Below are 21,964 nucleotides of genomic sequence, written 5' to 3'. Positions count from 1 at the left end.
AGCCTTTATATTTCCTCCATGCTTACTTTTAAAAAGAAAGATTCTTGAGATTCTATTTGCACAAAATACTATTAATCACCAGGTTCATACTGTGTAGCACTTTATGATGTATTTTTATCTTTAATCCAGCAGAAGTCTATATCCAGCTGTAGAAAGAAGACAAAGTGAGCCTACCAGCTAAACAGTATGTTTGCAATCTCTCGCTGTGATTTCAAAGAGGTTTCTTTGGAAGCCGTTTTCTATCCCACTAGTTTTTAATAGAAGAGGGAAAATTGGTTTACAATATGAACTTTTAAACTTTCTCTTATTTTCATACCAATTGCTTGCCCCACACTTGAACCCAACAATTTCCCATATATTCAAGTGTTTTTCTACTCATAGTTCTTAGCCAGAACCAAAGCAGTTTAGCTGAATGAATCTGTGTTGTCATCTGGGCCACAGATAAAAAGACCAGGCACGTAAGTGGCAGCAATTCATAGACTTTCTAATGTACTTTTCTCCACTTTTGAGCTTACTGAACTAAACTACTGAACCTTTTTAGGCTTATCTTTGGATTTTGACCTTCATTTGTCCAAGTTCATACTGCATTTGAGGCATTTCAACTAGTGAAATAGTATGCTCGTGTACTTATTGTCATAATTCCTTACTGTTTGTAGTAATTTATTCCTTAACTTTTAAAAATTTGTGATTATTTTTCAGTGCATCAGATAACTTCCTAATTATATAATTGGTATTGCATTAGTGATCTCAGAATGACTACAGTAGACTAAAAATTATTTTCATAACTTATAGGTATCTAATTCTTAAAAATGCATTTGCAAGTTATTAAAGAAATGAAAGAAATAATAGGAGGGGCCAGTGAATGAGATAGAGGATTGAATGATAAAGAATAAAGGAAGGTTGAAGAAAGTGAAAGACTTAGAATAATGAAGTGCCAGCTAGTACTAGGGTCTGGAGACAAAAATACTTTGTGACTGTGATATATTAGTAAAAATGGGTCAAAGGCTTAAAGTTGAAGAAGAAAGATGTAAAATGCCAAGCTAATGAGCAATGTTTACAGAGGTAGCTACTGTGTATTCAAAACTGGGAAAGTACAGTGGGGCGCCTGAGTGGCTCAGTCAGTTAAGCGTCTGACTCTTGATTTCAGCTCAGATCGTGATCTCACAGTTGGTGGGACTGAGTCTCACGTATGGCTCTGTGCCTGACAGTAAGGAGCCTACTTGGGATTCTCTATCTGTCTCTGTCTCTCAATCTCTAACTCACGCTCACTCTCTCTCTCCCCCTTCATCTCAAAAATAAATAAATTTTTAAAATTTTTTTAAAAACCGGAAAGTACAAGAAGTTATACTACCCATATACATAAAAGGGCCAATGTAGAGGCTTTGCCAAATGCATTGGCAATAATATCTTTACTTATGTTTTAGAGATTAAGAAGAAGGCCTCTGAAATTAGAGGACTAGGTTGACATTTCCTAACTGTGTGATATTGCATAAGTTACTTAGCCTTTCCTAGTCGCTGATTCCTCATTTCTAAAGGGAATAATTATAGGGCTATATTGAGGATTAAAACAGATTATCCATGTAAAAATCATTTTTAGCACAGCTCTCACACCACATGAGAGCTGAAAACATGTTAGACATTACTGTTAGAATAGTATGAAAGGAATGTCACAGGGATGGTGGGGTTCAAGGGACAGGGTCTTCAAAGCTATAGGGTTAGTGAGGAGGAGAAATCAGCAGGAAAATGGGCAATGTGGCAGTCAAGGATAGAACCTCTGTGTAGACATCAGTCTTCCATAACCTTCTGAGAGTCAGGCAGCATGTTTAAGAGACTCAGTTTTAGAATTAATAAGCAGCAGAGTCAGTCTTCAATGGCAGATATTTCTAACTGTGCAACATTCAGATAAGTGTTTTCCTTTTAAAGAGGCTTAAAGGTCTCAGCTGTCTTAGAAAAAAAAAGAGTTGATAATAGTACTTTTGAGACCATTGCCTGAACTTAGCAGTTCTCAATAAAAGCTAACCAGTGATTCTGATTCTTCATATTCTCTCTCTCCTCCCCTCCTTACCTCTTCTCTTCCCCTCTCATCTCTCTTCCCTCTTCTCTTTTCCTCTCTTTTTCTCCCTCACCCCCAGTTCATTGGCTGTCCAAGATATATCAAACTATCTGTACTGGTGAACTCAATATAGACATTGATCATATTTTTCTATCTAAGCCTGTAATACAAATAATATGCAATATATACCGCTTATACATAGAATGACTTAAGCTAAACTACTATTGGTCATGACCACCAAAACAAATCAGTGTGACAATGTTAAAATGGACTGAGATTAGCGGAAATGTTCTGGACTAGCAATGGTTTAAAAAATATTGTATTTTAATTTAGGAAAAAAAAAACTTGAGAGAGAGATGACTGAGTTTTACCCAGAACATCTGTACTTTCTTGGAGACATAATCACTATTTTTTTTTTAAAGAATAGAAATTGGTGGTTGGCTACTCAGCTCTTGTAAAAACCAGAGGCTTTGAATTGCCTACCGTATTAAGATATGACCAAAAGGCTTAACTAAGTTAGCTGGTTATCACTAAATTCAGTTCACCTCCATTTAAAATGTACCTACAACCTGAGGAAAGGTTTTAATTAATTAGTAAAGCAGTAAATTAGAATGGTGTCTTATTTTCTTCTTGTATTACTGCACATGCATGTCTGTACATGTGTGGGAGCACACACACACACATATGTTCAATCATCTGCTGGTTACTTCTACACAGATATTTCATTTGCACCACAAAATCAAACTGGCTTTATCAACCTCCCACTGCTAACCTCATCCTCTAGGGTTTCCTCCTCACTTCCATTACTCAGGTCACTCAGACTTGAAAACATTAAGATCTCATTTCACTTTAACCCATATCTACCCATTGTCAAGTCCTATTCCTCCTCGTTCAGAAGGTACTTCCCATCTATTCCCTCCTCTCTTTTGCTATTGCCAGCATCCTTGATTTAATTCTCACTTTCACCACCTGAACTGCTGTTACAGCTTTTTCATCTGAATTCACAACATTTTACTCTTCGTAATTCAAGCTCTCTGTACATTGCTGGGAGCTTAGTATTCCTGAAGGACAATTCTAATTTTGCTGCTTCTCTGCTCCTCTGCTCATAAACATTTAATGTCCCTGGCTGCAGAGTGAAGTTCAGTCTCTTTATCCTGGCATGCCAGCCCTCTAATGATCCTCCTCTTACCCGCTCTAAGCCTATTTTCTGCCACTCCCCTTCACACAGTTTGTGCCCTTGGCCAAGTGAACTTCAGACTTTTCTCTGTATACATAGCAGACTGTTCCATTCTTCTCCTTTCTGACGTTCTTATCTCTTTATCATGATATAATAAACTCATTATTTGCTGAATGAAATAACAAATTAGTTGACTAATTTCCTCAGAGTGGAAACTCTTTGAATTAAGGACCAACATCTTATACATCTTGGTTCCTCGCTGTGTCTTGAGAGCAGTTGATTTGAAATATTTTAAAAATGAATAAGTGTTTAAATCTCCTTATCTCATTTAAGGGTTTTAAAGTCATTTATTGCATGAGTTTTAATAACAATGTTCATGTTAGGTTATAGCCTTGTGGCTATTTTACTGATAAATTATTCATCTGGTTGACAATTTTCCCATGGGATAGGAAAGATTTTTCTTCTATGACAACCATTTTTCAGTGTATTCTGCTTCCAGGAGATTGATCTAAACCACCCTGTTCGGTCACTGTCCAGGTTTCTATTGTAATGGCATCATCTAGGTCACCTTTTTTTCTGACCACCGTATTCCCTCTCTTCTACACCATATTTCAAATTTTGTCTGTTAGACAGGGTTTTTTAAATTATGTGTAAAAGCTTTGCCCTCTACTAACCTAGTAATTATAAATTGAAAAAAGGTCACTATGGGTATTTGAAATCTATGCAAAAAAAAGACTTTTATTTCTGAGAGGTATATGTTGAGGACTAAAAAAGAGAACTTATCTCTAATTATGTGAATTCATTTTAATCAATATCAGATTACAATATTAAATTAATATTATTTCAGTTTGGTAATGTTGTTTTTACAGTCCTAAAGTAATCCTTATGATAATCATAATAATGTGATTTCATTATGCAAAGTGTTTATAACATTTTTTAAATTATGCACAACTTTAGATTCTTCTTTGCTTATAGTATAGCTATTCTAAAAATAAACCCATAAAATCCATGCTAGTATTAGTACTTAATGTAGTAAATATATATGAAACATATATTCTTATGAAACTATAGTTTAATCACAAACAATTACTATCTTTAATAAACAAATTAAAGAAGTATTGGATATAACAAATACTTTATGACTGACAGGTCAGTTGCCTTGGTTTTGCCATATGGAAAGCATTTCTTAAATTGTAATTTAAGATATTTCTACATATCAGATATTGGATAAAGGGTTAGTATCCACTATCTATAAGGAACTCATCAAACTCCACACTCAAAAAAAAAAAAAACCCACTAAAGAAATGGGCAGAAGACATGAACAGATACTTCTCCAAAGAGGACATCCAGATGGCCAACAGACACATGAAACGATGCTCAGTGTCCCTCCTCATCAGGGAAATACAAATCAAAACCACACTGAGATACCACCTCACGCCAGTCAAAGTGACTAAAATGAACAAATCAGGAAACTCTAGATGCTGGTGAGGATGTGGAGAAACAAGCACCCTCCTACGCTATTGGTGGGAATGTAAGCTGATGCAACCCTTCTGGAAAAAGAGTACAGAGGTTCCTCAAAAAATTAACAATAGAACTCCCCAATGAACCAGCAATAGCACACTAGGAATTTACCCAAGGGATACAGGAGTGCTGATGCATAGGGCCACATGGACCCCAATGTTCATAGCAGCACTCTCAACAATAGCCAAAACATGGAAAGAACCTGTGTCCATCAACTGATGAATGGATCAGGAAGATGTGGTTTATCTATAAAATGGAATACTACATGTCAGTGAGAAAGAATGAAATCTGGCCATGTGTAGCAACATGGATGGAACTTGAGGGTGTTATGCTGAGCGAAATAAGTCAGACAGAGAAGGGTAAATACCATATGTTTGCAAACACAGGTAGATTAGGAGGAAGTTAACAGAGGACTGTGGGGGAGGAGAAGGGGAAAATAGTGGGGGAGAGGGAAGGAGGCAAACCGTGAGAAACTCTTGAAAGCTAAGAACAAACTTAGCACTGATGGGCGTGGGGGTGAGGCGGGTGATGGGCATGGAGGAGGGCACTTGTGGGGATGAGCACTGGGTGTTATATGGAAACCAACTTGACAATAAATTATTTAAGGAAGATGAATAAATAAATAAATTAAAATATTTCTTTGAATTACCAGTGTTATTATCAAGTTCATCATTTTGGTAATAGGAAAGGTAAACTAAAATTCACCCTTGAAATGATAGCTACTTACTTTTCAATAATTTGCGATTTGCTTCCAAGATTTTTCTAGAAAATCTCTAAGTACTCTATACACACTTTTGAAGTACTTAGGAATTTAATGCTTAATTTAAACAGTCATTATTAGAGTGCCTAGGTGGCTCTGTCAGTTGAGTGTCTGACTTCAGCTCAGGTCATGATCTTATGGTTCATGGCTTCAAGCCCTGCATCAGGCTCTGTGCTGACAGCTCAGAGCCTGGAGCCTGCTTCACACTGTGTCTCCCTCTCTCACTCTGTCCCTCCCCTGCTCTCATTCTGTGTGTATCTCTCTCTCTTTCCATGCATGTTAAAAGAAAAAAACCAAAGTCATTTTTTATAAAATATAAAGAATAATATTATACATTTAACACAAATTAACTATGTTTCTCATATTCTTGGAGACAAAATATATAAAAAGTAATAGAAAATATCTTTTTTTCTTGCCTAACTTGTGGTTTCTGTTTTGTTCTTTTTGTTTTTCTTCTGCTTATATATGCTTGCATGCATTTGTGAATATATATGGATGAGAAATACTAGAGAAGAAAACTATATGTTCTCTAAATTCCTTTATAGAATTTGATTCCTTTATAGCTTTTTTTTAAAAAAAATTTAAGTTTATTTATTTATTTTGAGAGAGACTGAGACAGCATGAGAGAGGGAGGCATAGAGAATACTGAGCAGGCTCCACATTGTCAGCACAGAATCTGATATGGGGCTCAAACCCATGAAATCATGAGCTCATGACCTGAGCCAAAACTGAGAGTTGGTGTCTCAACCAACTGAGCCACCAGGCGCCCTGATTCCTTTATAGCTTTTGATTCCTCTGTGTTCACAAGGAAATTTTAGTGTAGGACTCTATGAAGATCTAATTCAGTGAGGTTTCATATAATCTATTTGATAGCAAAGATGATGATCTAAGCTTCTCTTTGTAGCAGTGGGCACATGAGATATTCTGAGAAGCATTCCTACTAAAAATCAATTAAGATGTTAGACAAAATAAAATGAGCCATCTTTTAAATGCATAGGTATATCATCCCCAGAGTTCAGAAAATAAAGAAAACTCTAAGCGCCAAAAACTAGAAAGGTATTTACAAAAAATATGTGACAAATAGTAAAAACCCAACATTTTCTGGTTTCAGGTATGAAAAGAAAAAGGCGTTTAAGGTTAGTATGAAACACAAAGAAAAAGTCTCTAAGCAAAATCAAAAGTTGAAACTGAAAACACTTCATAAAGTTTAGATCTCTAAGAGACTTAAGATTGAGTGGTAAGGTAGGGGTTAAAAAAAGAAGGAGAGGAGGGGGAGGGGGAGAGGGAGGAGAAAGAACCTACCAGCAAAGAAAGACAAAACCTACTGTCCCCCACTCTCACTGTGGATTTGTAAGAAACATCCTCCCCCAGAATCTCCTACAGCCCTGCTGACCTCAATTCTAATTTATACTGCGAATTTGGTTGAGAAAATTCCAAAGTAGAAATTAATACAAAACAATCTCAATTTGAAAGCCTCAGGATATTTGGAAGAAGCAAAAGCAAATCCACTTTTGCAAATCCAAATTCCATAAAATTGGGTCTCTATAGATTTCTCAGCAATAAATATTAATTTTGAAAAAACTGCATAATAAAAAAGAATATCAGCTAAAACAGACTACCTCAAGCAAAATGCTGCAGAAAAAAATCAGCAGCAGCATAACCCCCAAGGATTTTGGATATTAGATTCATTAAATACAGAAATACAATTACCCTATTTAGAATGCTGAAGAAAATACAAGAGGGAATTAAATTAAGAGGTACAAACTTCCAGTTACAAAATGAATAAGTACACAGGGAACATAGTCAATAGTATTGTAATACCTTTTATGGTGACAGATGGTAACTACACTTAGGTGGTGAGCATTGTGTAATGTACAGAATTGTCAAATCACTATGGTGTACACCTGAAACTAATATTATATTATGCTTCAGTAATAACAATTTGAAAAAAAGGGGAGAATTAACTGTAATATCAACCATACTTCAGTAATAAAAAATTTTTAAAGGAGTTTAAAAATACGCAAGGCAACAAGAGACTATGACAAATGTCCAAACATTAAAATAAAATATATAATCACTCAAGATGTAATAGATGAATTAAATGGCAGATTAGATAAAGCTGAGAAAAGAATTAAGTACAGGAAGTTAGACCTGAATATTTTAACACAGACAATACAGAATTGCAAGAGAAGTTTAAAAATATGATGACTAGAAAGAGAAGGTATAGCATAACTAATTTTTTAGCATATTTCTAACTACTTTAAAACATCAACAATGGAATCCAATCGAAAGAAATAATGCCTTCAAACTGCAGAGAGAAACTATATGTCAATATACAAATATTTGCACAACTGAACTTTGATAATGTGGTCCAAACAAATATATCTTCAAGAGAAAAAAGAAAGACAGAACTGAGAGGGTTTACCAGCAAGAAATACTCACACCAGCCACTTGAAAAGGAAGTACTTCCAGAATGAGGAAAATTATTCCAGAATTAGGAAATTAAAAGTCCAGAGCACCTGGATGGCTCAGTCAGTTACGCTTCTGACTTTGGCTCAGGTCACAATCTCGCTGTTCATGGGTTCGAGCCCTAGGTCTGGCTCTGTGCTGACGTCTCAGAGCCTGGAGCCTGCTTGGAATTCTGTGTCTCCCTCTCTTTCTGCCCCTCACCAACTTGCACTCTATCTCTCTCTAAAATATAATTTTTTAAAAAAAGAAATTAAAATGCAAAAATTTTCTACATAAACCAATAATTTGAATATATTACTTGGGTTGAAACAAAACAATACATAAAAAGATACAAATTCTTTAAAATTCTCTATGATTTATTTTCAGTGAGTCAGATTGATCTTCAGCCTTCTTTATGCTTACAGGTTATCTGTTAGCCACCTGTAACTTGTTTTTTCCTCTGGATAGGGATATTCTATATGCTCTAGATGAAGGCATATCCAAGAATTTTATAAGTGTCAGGATTCTCAGTTTTCATGGGAATATATTCCCCAACCTTAAGCACTCATATATTTTACCACAGCATCTAGATACTTTAAATTTTCCAGGTACTATCCACCCATATTATCAGCAGTATGGCATCACCATAGTAAATCATTGAATATATAAAATATTTTATGGGATAGTAAAACAAACAAGCTCCTCATGGATTAAATTGTGATGTGGTGTTAGAGAATAGATGTGAGACTGTGGAGGTGTGCTATTATCTTTGCCAGGTAAAAGCAAACTAATATAGATTTCCTGCCTGTTAGAATAGAGATGGAGGCTTTGCTCAAATGATGCTTCTGTACCAGGTACCAGAAAATTGTGTTTATTTGGTCTACTAAAGTGATAGCATCTGAAATGGCAGGTAACATTGTAATCCTGCTTGATTAAGCATATATATTGTCATTCTCAAGGACTCATTCTCAAAGACCTTCTGTACCAGCCAGTCTGAAGGTGAAAATATTATGGACATGAAATGCAAATCACCATGCCTGGAACACATGGGTGGCTCAGTTGGTTAAGTGTCTGACTCTTGGTTTCAGCTCAGGTCATGGTCTCACGGTTTCATGAGTTCAAACCCCACGTTAGGCTCCATGCTGACAATGCAGAGCCTGCTTGGGATTTTCTCTCTCTCTCTCTCTCTCTTTCTGCCCCTCCTCCACTTGAGCTATCTCTGTGTCTCTCAAAATAAATAAATACACTTTAAAATAAAATAAAAATAAATCACCATACTTACCTATACTTTAAGGTCTTACTGAAGACATTGAACTCAATGATAATTTTAGTGAGTGTTGCTTTTTTAGAGTGAGGAGGATAGAAGACAAATTAGAAAGGACTAAGGCAGTAGAAATATCTCATCATTATAGCCTTGTAAGTGTTATTTCTCTAATTTTCTCTGTTCTAATTCCCATGATTACTGGTGGCTTATAAGATTTATAAGAATTTTAAGATTATAATTCTTCCAAAAAGATTTAAAGAATAATATAACACCATTTATGTAGCACTACCCAGTGAAGAAGTAAAACATTACCAATACATTTGAAGCCTCTTTGTAACCTAATTTATCATTTCAGGAATAAACACTGTAGTGAATTTGTCTTTATCATCCCTATAGTATTGTTTTATTTATTTTAAACGTTTTAGGGGCACCTGGGTAGCTCAGTCGGTTCACTGCCCGACTTTGGCTCAGGTCATGATCTTGCATTTCATGGGTTCGAGCCCTGCATGGGGCTCTGTGCTGACAGCCAGCTCAGAGGCTGGAGCCTGTTTCGGATTCTGTGTCTCCCTCTCTCTCTGATCCTCCCCTGCTCACGCTGTCTCTCTCTCTCTCTCTCTCTCTCTCTCTCTCTGTCGCTGTCTCTCTCTCTCTCTCTCTCTCTCTCTCTCTCTGTCTCTGTCTCTCTCTCTCCCTCTCTCTCTCAGAAGTAAATAAAACATTTTTAAAAATTCAGACACTTTATATAAATAATATCAAACATATTCTTTTAAGTTTATTAGTCAATTATGAAATAGGGAGAGAGAGAGAGGTGGTGGCAGGAAGAGGCAGAGAGAGGGAAAGAAAGAGAATCCCAAGCAGGCTCTGCATTGTCAGCACGGAGCCCAATGCAGGGCTTGAACTCAGAAACTGTGATATCATGACTTAAGCCAAAACCAAGAGTTGGACACTTAACTGACTGAGCCACCCAAGTACCCCACTATCCATGTTAGTATTGTAGGAGTAACACATTTCACTGTTGTGTAGCATGCATTTATATGTGTTTGTCACAATTTATGCTCTCAACATTCTATTAATGAAAATTTGGACTTTGTGTTTATTATATTCTGTAAAGTATACCCTTCCAAATATTCTCATATATTCCTTCTTGAGTAAATATAAAAGAGATTCTTAAAATCTTGAAGAGCAATTGGTTGATGGTTTATGTACTTTTTAATTAGTACCAGATACTGTCAAATGGTTTTTCAATGTGTTTGTACCAAATTTTACTTGCCCCAGTAATATGTAACTGTTCCAGTTACTCTACATCTTTACCAACTCTTGCAGTTATGAGACTTTTTAATTGTTGCCATCTGAAGACTATAAAAATATGTTTCTAATCATGATTGAAATTTGTATCTTCCTTAGTACTAATGATGTGGAGCATTTTTAAATGTATTTGATTTTTTCATCATTTGCCAAAATTTCTGTTTTTTTGTAATTTCTCTAATTCTTTGGATTCTGAGTTTCCATGATCCTCAGTGACTTACTGATTTTAATTTTCTTCCAACGTAGCATGGCTGTTGGAACCAATATGATAATCATAAAAACATCAGTATTCCAATCCATATAACAGTTATATTTTTAAATTAATAAATTAGCATCCTGATGTCTATCACCTGGTCATATTTAAACAGCATGAATTGTATTCTCGGTGACTGATTGTCCCAGCCCTGCTAAGAACAAGTTTGAGGATCATCAAAGTAGAGGGGTAGGTCATGGGAATGGGCAGCTTAATTGTAGCTTTACCTGTGAATTCCTGTGTATCTTGCCTTAATAATTTTCAAACATATTTAGCAAACTATTAATAATAAATCTTCTATAGAACAGTGGAACCACTCTAATTGAAGTACCACAGGAGCCCAGACTCTGGCTCATGTGTTCTGCCACCAGAAACTGGGCAAGGTCAATCTGGGAGTGGAGGGAGAAAAAAATACACATTAGAGATTTTTTTTTTAAAAAAGGACATAAACCACAAAGTATACATTAAGTGTTTTATCATACAGTATATATAAGTCAATGGCAATGTGTTTGAGTAGTTCTGTGAAAGAGATGATTTTTTTGAAAAAAATATCACTAAAATGACTCAAGAAGAGCTGAAGACCAGTAAGCAGAGAAGGTAGTGAAACTGAACAATGAATGTTCAAAATGCAGAGTAGGGTAGTGTTGGTAGCATTTGGGTATTTGTAGAATTATGCAGTCATGGAAGGTAAGTGAAGAATGATCTGTGTGCCACGCCAAAAGGCTGCTTATGTTGCTAGCAAAGGAAAACTATTGCAGTCATTTTAAACAGGAAAATAATACAGCTGACCCTTAAGCAACACAGGTTTGAACTGCATGGGCCCACTCATACGTAGATATTTTTACAGTACAGTTCTGTACATGTATTTTCTCTTCCTTATGATTTTATTAATATCTTTTTTCTATAGCTTATTTCATTGTTAAGAATTTAGTATATAGTACATATAACATACAAATTATGTGTTAATCAACTATTAATGTTATCAGTAAGGCTTCCAGCCAACAGTAGGGTATTTAGTTAAGGTTGCAGGGAGTCAGAGTTATACTCAGATTTTTTACTGTGCAGAGCAGGCAGGGGGGGCGATGGCCACCCCTAATACCAGTGTTGTTTAATGGTCAACTATATATAAATGTTTAAGACATTGAAGTTTCTCACAATTAATATGTACAGTATGTAAGTCTATTTCATATGTCTTGGAACTTAATTTTATAACTTTGGAATAACATTATTCCAATATTATACCTTTTGTATCTTTGAATATTATTTGCTAGGTTTATTATTTTTTAGTGATGAATTTTTTAGGAAGAGAGATATATGGACTTATTAACTGGTGATATTCCTTTTAATCACAGAATTTAATAAAATTAAAATTATCAAAGGAGTTATTTTTAAATTAAAAACAAAATATTAATAACTGCATTGCATTCCCCTTATCTTCACTTCATAAACTTAGTCATGGGATTTATATGATGTTCTTTCTGGGGAACATAACAAAAGATTCAACAGAAGCATTCAAATAGTATTTCTTAATTTCTATTGAGTAAACAAGTCTATTTCTATTACAAAGAAAGAATAGCAAACAACATTATGTTTCTTATAGTACCAGGAATTATAATAAAGTTGTATATGGATAATTTGTGACCCATTACATTTGTTGCTTTATTTATATATTAGTATGTCAGTTTCTGGGGTTCAGTCATAGAAGACTTTGATACAAGACTAAGGATGTTATAACTTATACTGTGGACAAAGGTATTCTATTTAGAATGAATAACATTGTGCAGCTCCATTGCACTGTGTTCAGGGTAAATATTTTAATTCTTCTGTGTTTTCTTTATCATAAAGAACTCCATGGTGCTCTCCTGAATAAAATTTCAATGTGTTGTTAGTAATTGACCATAGTCCTGATTCATACTATAGAAATATATTTGGTAAAAAGTATTAAATTCATCTACATTTTTAACATAAGGTAATTCAAAGTTGATACTCTGGTTTCTCTCCTTTGACAATTTGAGACTTTTATTTTTTTTAATATAATATAATTTAGGGATTTAAAATATCTTCCTTCTTGGTTAATTTATTGGTTTTTCCCATGAGTCAGAACTGATTTTAAGTTTTGTTAACCATATAAAAGTTAATATAATTAGATAGATCAGTCCATATGATCTTTTAAGGCATTTAAACATTGCAGATGTCTGTGTTGTGATGAGAAGTCACCAATTAACTACTGTTTGGTGTATTTTGTAAGGTGTTTAATACATATTTCTGTACAAAGACCCTGTGGTCTTTTTTCATTTATAATTGGAAGAAAACTAAATTTGGAGTATGTTCAAATGGCATTGCCTGAAGAGGCTTTTGGAAGCAGCAGGGAAACACTCTACCTAACCCCAATTAGTCTTGTTTTCCACATTCAGGGAAGTTCTGTTTTCAAACATAGCCACTAAACATGACGATAATGGAAATTAATATGGTTAGAAAGCAATTCAATAGCAAATGTTTATTGTTCATAATTGTTGTTTCCTGTCATAAATTTCACAAAACCTGTCAGCTCTTAAAAAAAAAAAAAGGATTAAAGAAGTGTGTAAGCCGGGGAAAAGGCAGGTGTGCCTGAATTATACAATAGATATACTCCTGCAAAGTAAGATGGAAGTCATTTTTTTTAGCAAATTGAATTTTTTTCTGTTAATGAGTTCACCACTTCTCAGAATAAGGAAACCTGATTATGGATCCAAATAATTTAATTCATATATGATCCCTCATATAAAACCCTATTTTTCTTCCAGAATTTCTTTTGTGGGTTTATCAGTAATGTGAAAATGTTAACCACAAAACAAATGTTAAAGCCCTATTTCTATAGTCTTTCCTTATCCCATTCTAATTGTAATATTTTTTCTGTTGTTTTTTTTTTTATCTAAACTACCACAAGTGGTCATTTTCGCTATATTTGTATTTGTCTAGGAATGTATTTGCCTTTACTGTGCAAAACTGGTCATGCCATAGGGTGATGCAAAGATGAATCAAAAGCAGATCTTTCCATCAGAGAATGAATAATATGATAGAGTAGATGGGCAGGTTTTGTTAGACTCTCCCTTTTATCTAATTTTAACATTTCAAATTAGGCTCACTGCTTCTTGCTGGCAGCAAATGTCAAGAAAAATGGTCAAGGGACCCAAGAAAAAATTTACCACATCAGATGAATACATTTTACCAACTTCTAGCTTGAGGTTTTCTTCCATGAGAATAGAATCTAACCTTAATGAGGGTAAAGTCTTTATCTGTTTTGCTCACAATTATATTCCTTGACTGGTACCTGGCATGTAGTAGTCACTCAAGAAATATTTGTTGAATTAATAAACACATCAGTGACTCCAAGTAGGAGAGAGAAAAATAATATAAAGGAACTGTCTAAAATTGTATCATGGTATAACTAACAGACATGCAACATGTAAATAGTTGCCAAATAATATGCAAAATATTGTATTAATTTAAAACCAAAGTACATCTCTTTGTAACCTTAACCATTTTTTCTGCCCTGGCTGCATCCGAATTTCTCATTTAAATCTCTTCCTGTCTAGAGCTAGCTACATTGTAGTTTAACCTCATTGGCATGTTTTTTGCTCCTTATATATTAAAATCTTGATTGGCATATATTTTTCTCCTTGTAATATACATATTTAAAAGTGGTTCATGTACAGTTCAGTCTCTGATAAACACTGTGGTCCATCTGGTGAAACTCATACTGTGTTTTCTAATCATAAACAAACTCATCTCTTAATTCACCTATACCTCAATGTCTTCTTAGAATTCATTTATTTAGACTATTCTGTTTCTGCCAATTAAAGTTAACTTACCTCCCACATCCAAAGTAACAGATTTAGTATTTTACCAGTTCTACCCAGCATTTATGACAACCATAACTGGAAGTAAAAAAACAATGCATGCACCAGAACATTTGTAGATACAATATGTAAGGGAGTTCATATTTGGGGGACTATTCAAGGTGAGCCTTGATATAAGGGAAGATTTATATAGCTAGGATTTGGGGGAAGGGAATTCCAGACAGAACAGTTGTGACCACAGGCAGAACCACAGAAGAAAGTATAATTCAACCTTACCAGTAGATCTGTTTGTGGAGGAGCTCTGAAAAAAATAAGACCATGGAAGGCTTGCCTTACTCCATCAGTAGATGAATTATTCTGTAGTTAGGGAAGGATTTTGACCAAAACTCTGAGGTGATTACACCTGAGTAAATTTGACATGATAGCAATGACAGCTAATAGAAACTATAGGCAGGGGGCACCTGGGTGGGTCAGTTGGTTAAGTGTCCAACTTCGGTTCAGGTCATGATCTCTCAGTCTGTGGGTTCGAGCCCCACGTCCAGCTCTGTGCAGACAGCACAGAACCTGGAGCCTGTTTCGGATTCTGTGTCTCCCTCTCTCTCTGCGCCTCCACCACTCACTCTCTGTCTGTCTGTCTGTCTCTCGCTGTATCTGAAAAATGGATAAACCTTAAAAAAAACTATAGTCAGGGGAGCCAGTTAGAAAGAAGCTGTTGCCAACAGTTAAGTTGAAATGTAATGAGAACTTAAATATGGGCAGTGGTAGCAGAAGGAAAGTTGCCAGATTTGATCTAAGAAAGAGGTGACAGGAGCCAGCAACCATTTGAGAAGAGATGAGTGGCTAATGATGCTGAATTTCTAAGCCTGGGAGTATAACTGCAATGAGTAAGAAAATGGAGGAGGAGCAGGTTTAGATAAAGCATAGATGAACTAGTTGATCCAGGACAGAGCCTTGGAAACTATGTGCATTATGGAGTAGTTTGAAACAACAGTCCTCAGAGAAGCTTTTGGGCAGGTGAGGAGATGGCTAAAGTACAGTATAGTGTCATGAGTGATAAGGAGAATGTTTTAATGAAAATAAGTATTAAGTAGTACAGAGTTTTCTAGGCATCTGAGAACTAATGCAGGATTTGCTAAGTAAGCCTAAAAACAGATGCATTTGAAAAAAGATCTGGTAAAATCCAGAGCCAAGGAAATTAATGTTGAGAAATTAAAGATTGTGTCCAAAAAGCCAAGAAATGGTAAAAATATTTTATATTAAATATTTAAATTACCATATATCTTAAATCAAGTAGTTTGCTAACATATAAATTATATTTATATCTGACAATACAAAGTTATGAACATAAACAGGACGTTAAAAATAAACTCACACACACCAAGATGTAATGCTATAAACAAAATGAGATGCCATATCTAAAAACAAGATCTAACTGGGAAAAGTTCTTGATAGAACAAGTATTTGATGAAGAAAGAGGATTTTAGAGACCCAATTTTGAAGAAATGTTTTTGTAGAAAGCTGTCTTGTCCTCACCTCACATTCTCCCACCAATATCTGGCAGTGTTGGTGGGGCGGGGGGGATAAAACCAAATCACTTAGAAAGGAGGACCATGGACCAACAGTCATACATTTATAACTGAGAAAAAAAGCCAAATCAGCCTTCATGAATGGTGTGCATGCGTGCGTGCATGCGTGCGTGGGTGTGTGTGTGTGTGTGTGTGTGGAGAGACAGAAGCAGAGATTGAAGACTGAAAACTAACAATAGCCTCACAGACAGTAAAGCAGGGAATGTAGAAGTGTTTCCCAGGGACTAGATACAGACCTCTCAGGAAAGAAATTTGGTCTAGGATCATTTTAGGTTCTACCCAAGTAGTAATTTTTCTAGTTAAGTGACCCAGATGGCCTTAACATTCCCCTCAGTTTGACTAACTTTAGACAGTCTTCTTTCTGACTCTAGGCCCATTCTGTGATGAAGATTGGAAAAAGCTTATATTTTTTAAGGGGTAAGGTCAATTAGTAAACACAAGTAGTTTGATTTTCCCACCAATGCTTTTAAAAGCTCTACCACTCTTTGTTTCAGAGGAATTAAGGAAAGACTGAATTCTGACCCCTCTCCTTTATTTCAGTAGTCTTGAATAAAGTCTTTGTCTGTTTAACTTTATTTAGTACAACTTTTACTTCGACACCAGTAAGTGGCTGTCAACCGCAGGAGTCTGTGCTAAAGTGAAAAATCAATATGGGACCAAGTTAGAAGCGACAAGCCAAAGGCAGGTCATAGCACAAGTCCTAGGAATTGTAGTTGGCAAAGGAGTTCTAAAGAATGCACACATGCCCATGAGTCATAGGGTTCTCACATTTAAGAACTAAAAATGTAAGACATGGAGTTAAATTTGAATTTCAAATAACAAATAATTCTTCTAGTGTATTTTGTGAAATGTTTCATACATACTTATATTAAAAAAATTACTTGTTGTTTGTCTGAAATTGAAACTGGACTGAGCATGTTGTATTTTATCTGACATTTCTACCACAAGAGAAACCGTCAGTTTTAAACATTTGCTATTCCTAGAGAGTGAGAGCTTGCTTATAACAGCATCAATCACCAATTCCTACAGCTCTCTTTTACTGTGTACTTCTCTCTCCTTTCCACTCTGCCTACCCTCCTCCACATTCAAAGCTGAAAGGGTCAGAAATAGCAGCTAGCATGAACGGTAGGTGGTAAGACAAGAAAAAGAACAGAAATCAGCTTCCTTCTGCTCCTCAAGGCAGATAGCAGGTGTCAGGTGCCCTCCAGGTGTTGGCTGGTGGAAGAGAATAGGGGAAATCCTATCTCTGAAGGAAGATTTGAGTGTTTATTGCATTTCCACATTCTATGTATTATACTTGTTCAATGTAAGTCTATAGATCCACATATAGGTACATGACAATAAAATAAGTACATTTCAAATTTTATGTGCTTCAGTATTTTGAGATTAACCATTTAAAAGATTAATAATTTGGGGAGCCTAAATAACTCTGTCCATTAAGCAACCCACTCTTGATTTCGGCTCAGGTCATGATCTCATCCATGAGATCCAGTTCATGAGATGCAGTTCATGAGTTCCAGCCCCCTGTCGGGCTCTGCGCTTGACAGTATGGAGCCTGCTTGGGATTCTCTCTCACCCTCTCTCTCTGCCCCTCCCTCACTTGTACTGTCTCTTTCTCTCCCAAAGTAAATAAAATAAACTTTAAAAAATTTTTAAATATTAATAATTCTAAAAGCATAACTCTAAAAAATTAACCTTACATATTATAGTAGTACCACTTATACAACATCTAAGTATTATTGGAAAGCACTAAATATTAATGAATGTTAATAATGAACTCTTATGTGTGACAATTTCTTTTTAAGTTTATTTATTTTTTTAGGAATCTCTATACCAAACATGGAGCTCAAACTCACAACCTCCAAGATAAAGAGTCATATGTTCTCCTAGCTGAACCAGCCAGGCACCCCTGTATGTGGTTCAATAGAGAGATTTTCTATCTATATGTAGAAATATATCTATAGATTTTCTAATCTTTTATGTCACAGATTTTTTAAAACTTTTTTATTGAGGTGTAATTACATCAAATAAAGTTCATTGATCTTAAGTATATAATTTTATGGATAGCCATTCGTATCAGAATATTTTAAGAATGTAATGAATACTATTATTTCACATAAGCAAGGACACAGATTTTGTTTCATACAATTCAGGGTGTTTACTGTTAAAGCCCATCCATGAATAACAAGTTAAAATCATTGCTGTAGGTCTTTTCCTCTGGACCGGTAGTTAATTATTTGAGACAATGACTTCACAAATCTATTATATTTATGTATCAGAATTTCTTAATATTGGGTCTAATGTTTGTAAATATCAGCTTTATCTTTTTAAATGAATGCTAACTACAAATACTATGTTCTTATCTACTGGATTAGCAGTAGAATGCCATCAAAATGCACTAAATTTTACTTTTTTTCTTTTAGATGCAGATTTACTTTTTCCATTTTTTAATGGGAGTTCCTATCTAGAACTACCTTTTTTTACAACCCTGGATGAGTTCACATGTGTCCCGGAGAAGGAACATAACAGAACTGTTACCATATACTTGACTATAAAGACAAACACTTTGAATGGAACTATTCTTTATAGTGAGTATTAAAATGTTTGACTTCCTATATGTCAGGTTTCTTTCTCAAATGTTAACCTATTGAAGCGATGAATTATTCATTTAAATATCGTGAGAAAACTTTTCTGAGTGCATGACGCATTATCAAAAGAAAATCTTAGTTCTTTCTAGTTTGCTTAAGAAGTTTCTTTAATTTATGAGTTATTCAATGGAACATGACTTACAAATAGGCTCTGAACCAGCAAGGAAGAATATAGCAGGCATATGAATTTGATACCATATGGCTATAGCAGTAAAACATAAATGCTGCAAATGTTTCAGAGCATATTTTTATGATATAAATCACTAAATATGAATTGAATTCAATACTTGGTCATTTGTAAAAAGGCATTACAAAGCTGGGATTCATTTGGCAATTGGGAAGATTCCTGTCACTCTTTTAACAGTATCTTAGCTGGTTAGGAAAGAAGTAGTATAATATTAACAGTATTTATTTAAGGAAATGCCTCTATATTCAGGGTTCTGTAATGATGCAATGTGCTCACAGAGATTTCTATAACCAGAATTTACAGAATTTCTTTTTTCTATGGCTGAAAATCACCAAAGTATATTCCATGTAGAATTTCAAATGTGACAATGTTTTCTTTTTCTTTTGAAATGAAGGTACAGCAGTTTTAACAATTCCCTATATTGGAGGTATAATGTCTTCAGCATATGGATAGATTATCCATTCTAGGGCAACTCATTATTTATAAAAATATTTTCTTCTGTACTTTGAAATATTTTGCAAAAGTGAGTCATCATTTTGTACTTTCCAAGAAAATTAAACCTTTTTATTAATGACTATGAGTAAAAATGCTTAAAAGAAGCATTTTTTAGAAAACTGGGTGCAGTTGGAAGTTTTGAATATTAAAACTGAAAATTTGGGGCACCTGGGTGGCTCAGTCTATTGAGTGTCCAAGTCTTCATTTTGTCTCAGGTCATGATCCCAGGGTTGTGGCATTAAGCCCTATGTCAGGCTCCATGCTGAGCGTAGAGCATTCTTGAGATTCTCTCTCTCCCTCTCTGTCCCTTTCCCCTGCTTGCATTTTATATATATAGGGTGGCATCCCTAAACTAGAAAAAGAATTTAAACCAAAAACTTGTTGTATTTTAGAAAGAAACTAATGTCAGAACTGGACCAACATTATCTCCCAGGAGTGTAAGCACCCATGTTAAAATGATGGCTTTAGAATGATTTATTTATAAATATGATTTATTTATGGTTAAAGAGAGAGAAGGAAAAAAAGGAAAAGGAAAATTTGTTTTATATATAAAACCTAAGTTGTGGTAGACAACCATGAAATTTGGAGGTAATATTATATTGCAGGGGAAAAGAAAGAAAATAAAACACAGAACAAAAGACACAAACATAATAATTTAAAGACGCAAAGCAAAGTGATTTTCTGGCTTTGCAATTTTTTAAGTTATATAGGATATGAAGGCGTTTTCTTGTAGAGAGTGTGTTTTTACCAACTAAAAACAGCTCATTGCCAAAGAAGCAGCCAGCCTCTGGGAATTCTCTGGGCTCATGCTCCTGGCTCATATCTGTGCTTCCACTCAATGTGCTCTTTTTGAAAGCCATAAAAACACATGCCAAGCATATACACACCCTGTCCAAGTTCATACTTTAATTTAAACCAATAAACTGAAGCTGATGTTAGTGCCATAAGATTATTCTTGCCTTTTATAACCCATGATCTCCAAAAAAAATCAAACTAGAAATTATTACCAAAAACAAAACAAAACAAAAAACACCATGCTATTTTAATGATTATCAATTTCTGTCTTTGTCTTACATAATTGTTGTCCCAAGACTGGATACATCAAAGCTGTTTACTCAAGGGAGTTTCATAACCCGTGAATGGAGAAAATATTTTTTGTCTAGAAAACATTCTTTTTGTTCATCTGTAGAGTGGTAATTTAATCCTACACTGTTGGGGATACCTCAGCAGAATGTTTCATGGGATTGTTACTTTCAGCCCTCTTCAAATTTATCAACTTCATAAAAGCCTCACAATAGATGAACACGAAGGTTTTTGTGATTCGGTTTAACACCTGTAGTGTAAAAGGTGTCCCTTAACTTGACTTAAGGGCTAATTTTCATTCCTTTGAAGTCAGTATATTACATGTAGGAGCAATTAAGAATAGTGAAGAAATTAAAACAGGTGTTTCACTTTAGAAACTAGGAGCTGATTTTTGTGTTTTGTGTGTTTGTTTTTTAGTTTTGTCATTTTCATTCCTGGACATTTCAGTAAAAACTCCATTCCATTCTACAAACATTTATTGAATACTTGTGTTTTATATCACCCAATTTTAAAGGGAAAAGGATAGAGAAATATCAGGTTGATAAGCCAGTGTCAGCTTTGAATTATATTCCTAGTTCAAAACTGCAGATTTATCTTTTCTCAGTTTGCCTCACCAACTAATTGATGTTGAAAAGGAACAAAAGGAAGATAAAACTGGAATCCTTATGGGGTTACACTAAAATCCTTAGAAAGGATAGTTTAAAAAAGAACTCTCTGTGGGAGAGAGACAGCTCTGAGAACAGCAGTCAAGATGAAAAGAAAGCTTTTTGAATCTGCCACTGAACCAATTCAGAATTCTGGAACCCCGTCAAAGGAGCTACTAATAGGTCACGGGAGAAGGGATGAGACCACACAAAACTCTTTAGGTGCACTTTCAGAAAATGAGCTCTATTCAGCCAGTGGTATCAATCAGGAGGTTTCGTCATGGGATGTATTACTATGCAGTTGAATCCATTCTGTGCTGCTTCTTTGAAAAGAAATAAGCATGCCCTTTGGAAGTATGTGATCTTTGAGAATTAGGAGCAGACATCTGACCAAGTTGCAGGAGGCAAATTACATGAGCAACTCCACTGAGAGGACAAGATTCAGAAGGAATCTTCATATTACTTAATATTTGTATTTAAGAAGGAAAGTATAAGAAGAGCAAGTCTTAGGTATTTATTCCAGGTAGAAATGGACAGAACAAGCAAGATCATTAGATCCTCCTTTGTTGTGGATTTGGGGGAGGGCCGGAAGAAGAGATTTCTGAGATTGCTGAGGAAAATACATGAAATCTAAAGTATCATAACATCTGCCTTTCTCTATAAAATGATTCCCAGTAGAATACACAATATCTTCATTAGAT

The 21,964-nt window shown here is 35.0% G+C and overlaps 1 protein-coding gene across 1 annotated transcript in view; it reads left to right on the top strand.

Moving 5' to 3' along the window:
* Positions 1-21,964, top strand: part of EYS (EGF-like photoreceptor maintenance factor) — a 730,244-nt gene that overhangs the window by 419,072 nt on the left and 289,208 nt on the right. The window contains exon 8 of the mRNA XM_077769091.1: positions 18,630-18,794. Coding sequence (XP_077625217.1) covers positions 18,630-18,794 — 165 coding nt within the window. The remainder of the gene's footprint in view (positions 1-18,629; positions 18,795-21,964) is intronic.

This window comes from Crocuta crocuta, unplaced genomic scaffold, assembly GCF_008692635.1.
Source record: "Crocuta crocuta isolate KB4526 unplaced genomic scaffold, BGI_CrCroc_1.0 scaffold205, whole genome shotgun sequence".
NCBI lineage: Eukaryota > Metazoa > Chordata > Mammalia > Carnivora > Hyaenidae > Crocuta > Crocuta crocuta.
This window is presented reverse-complemented; position numbering and strand designations above follow the sequence as displayed.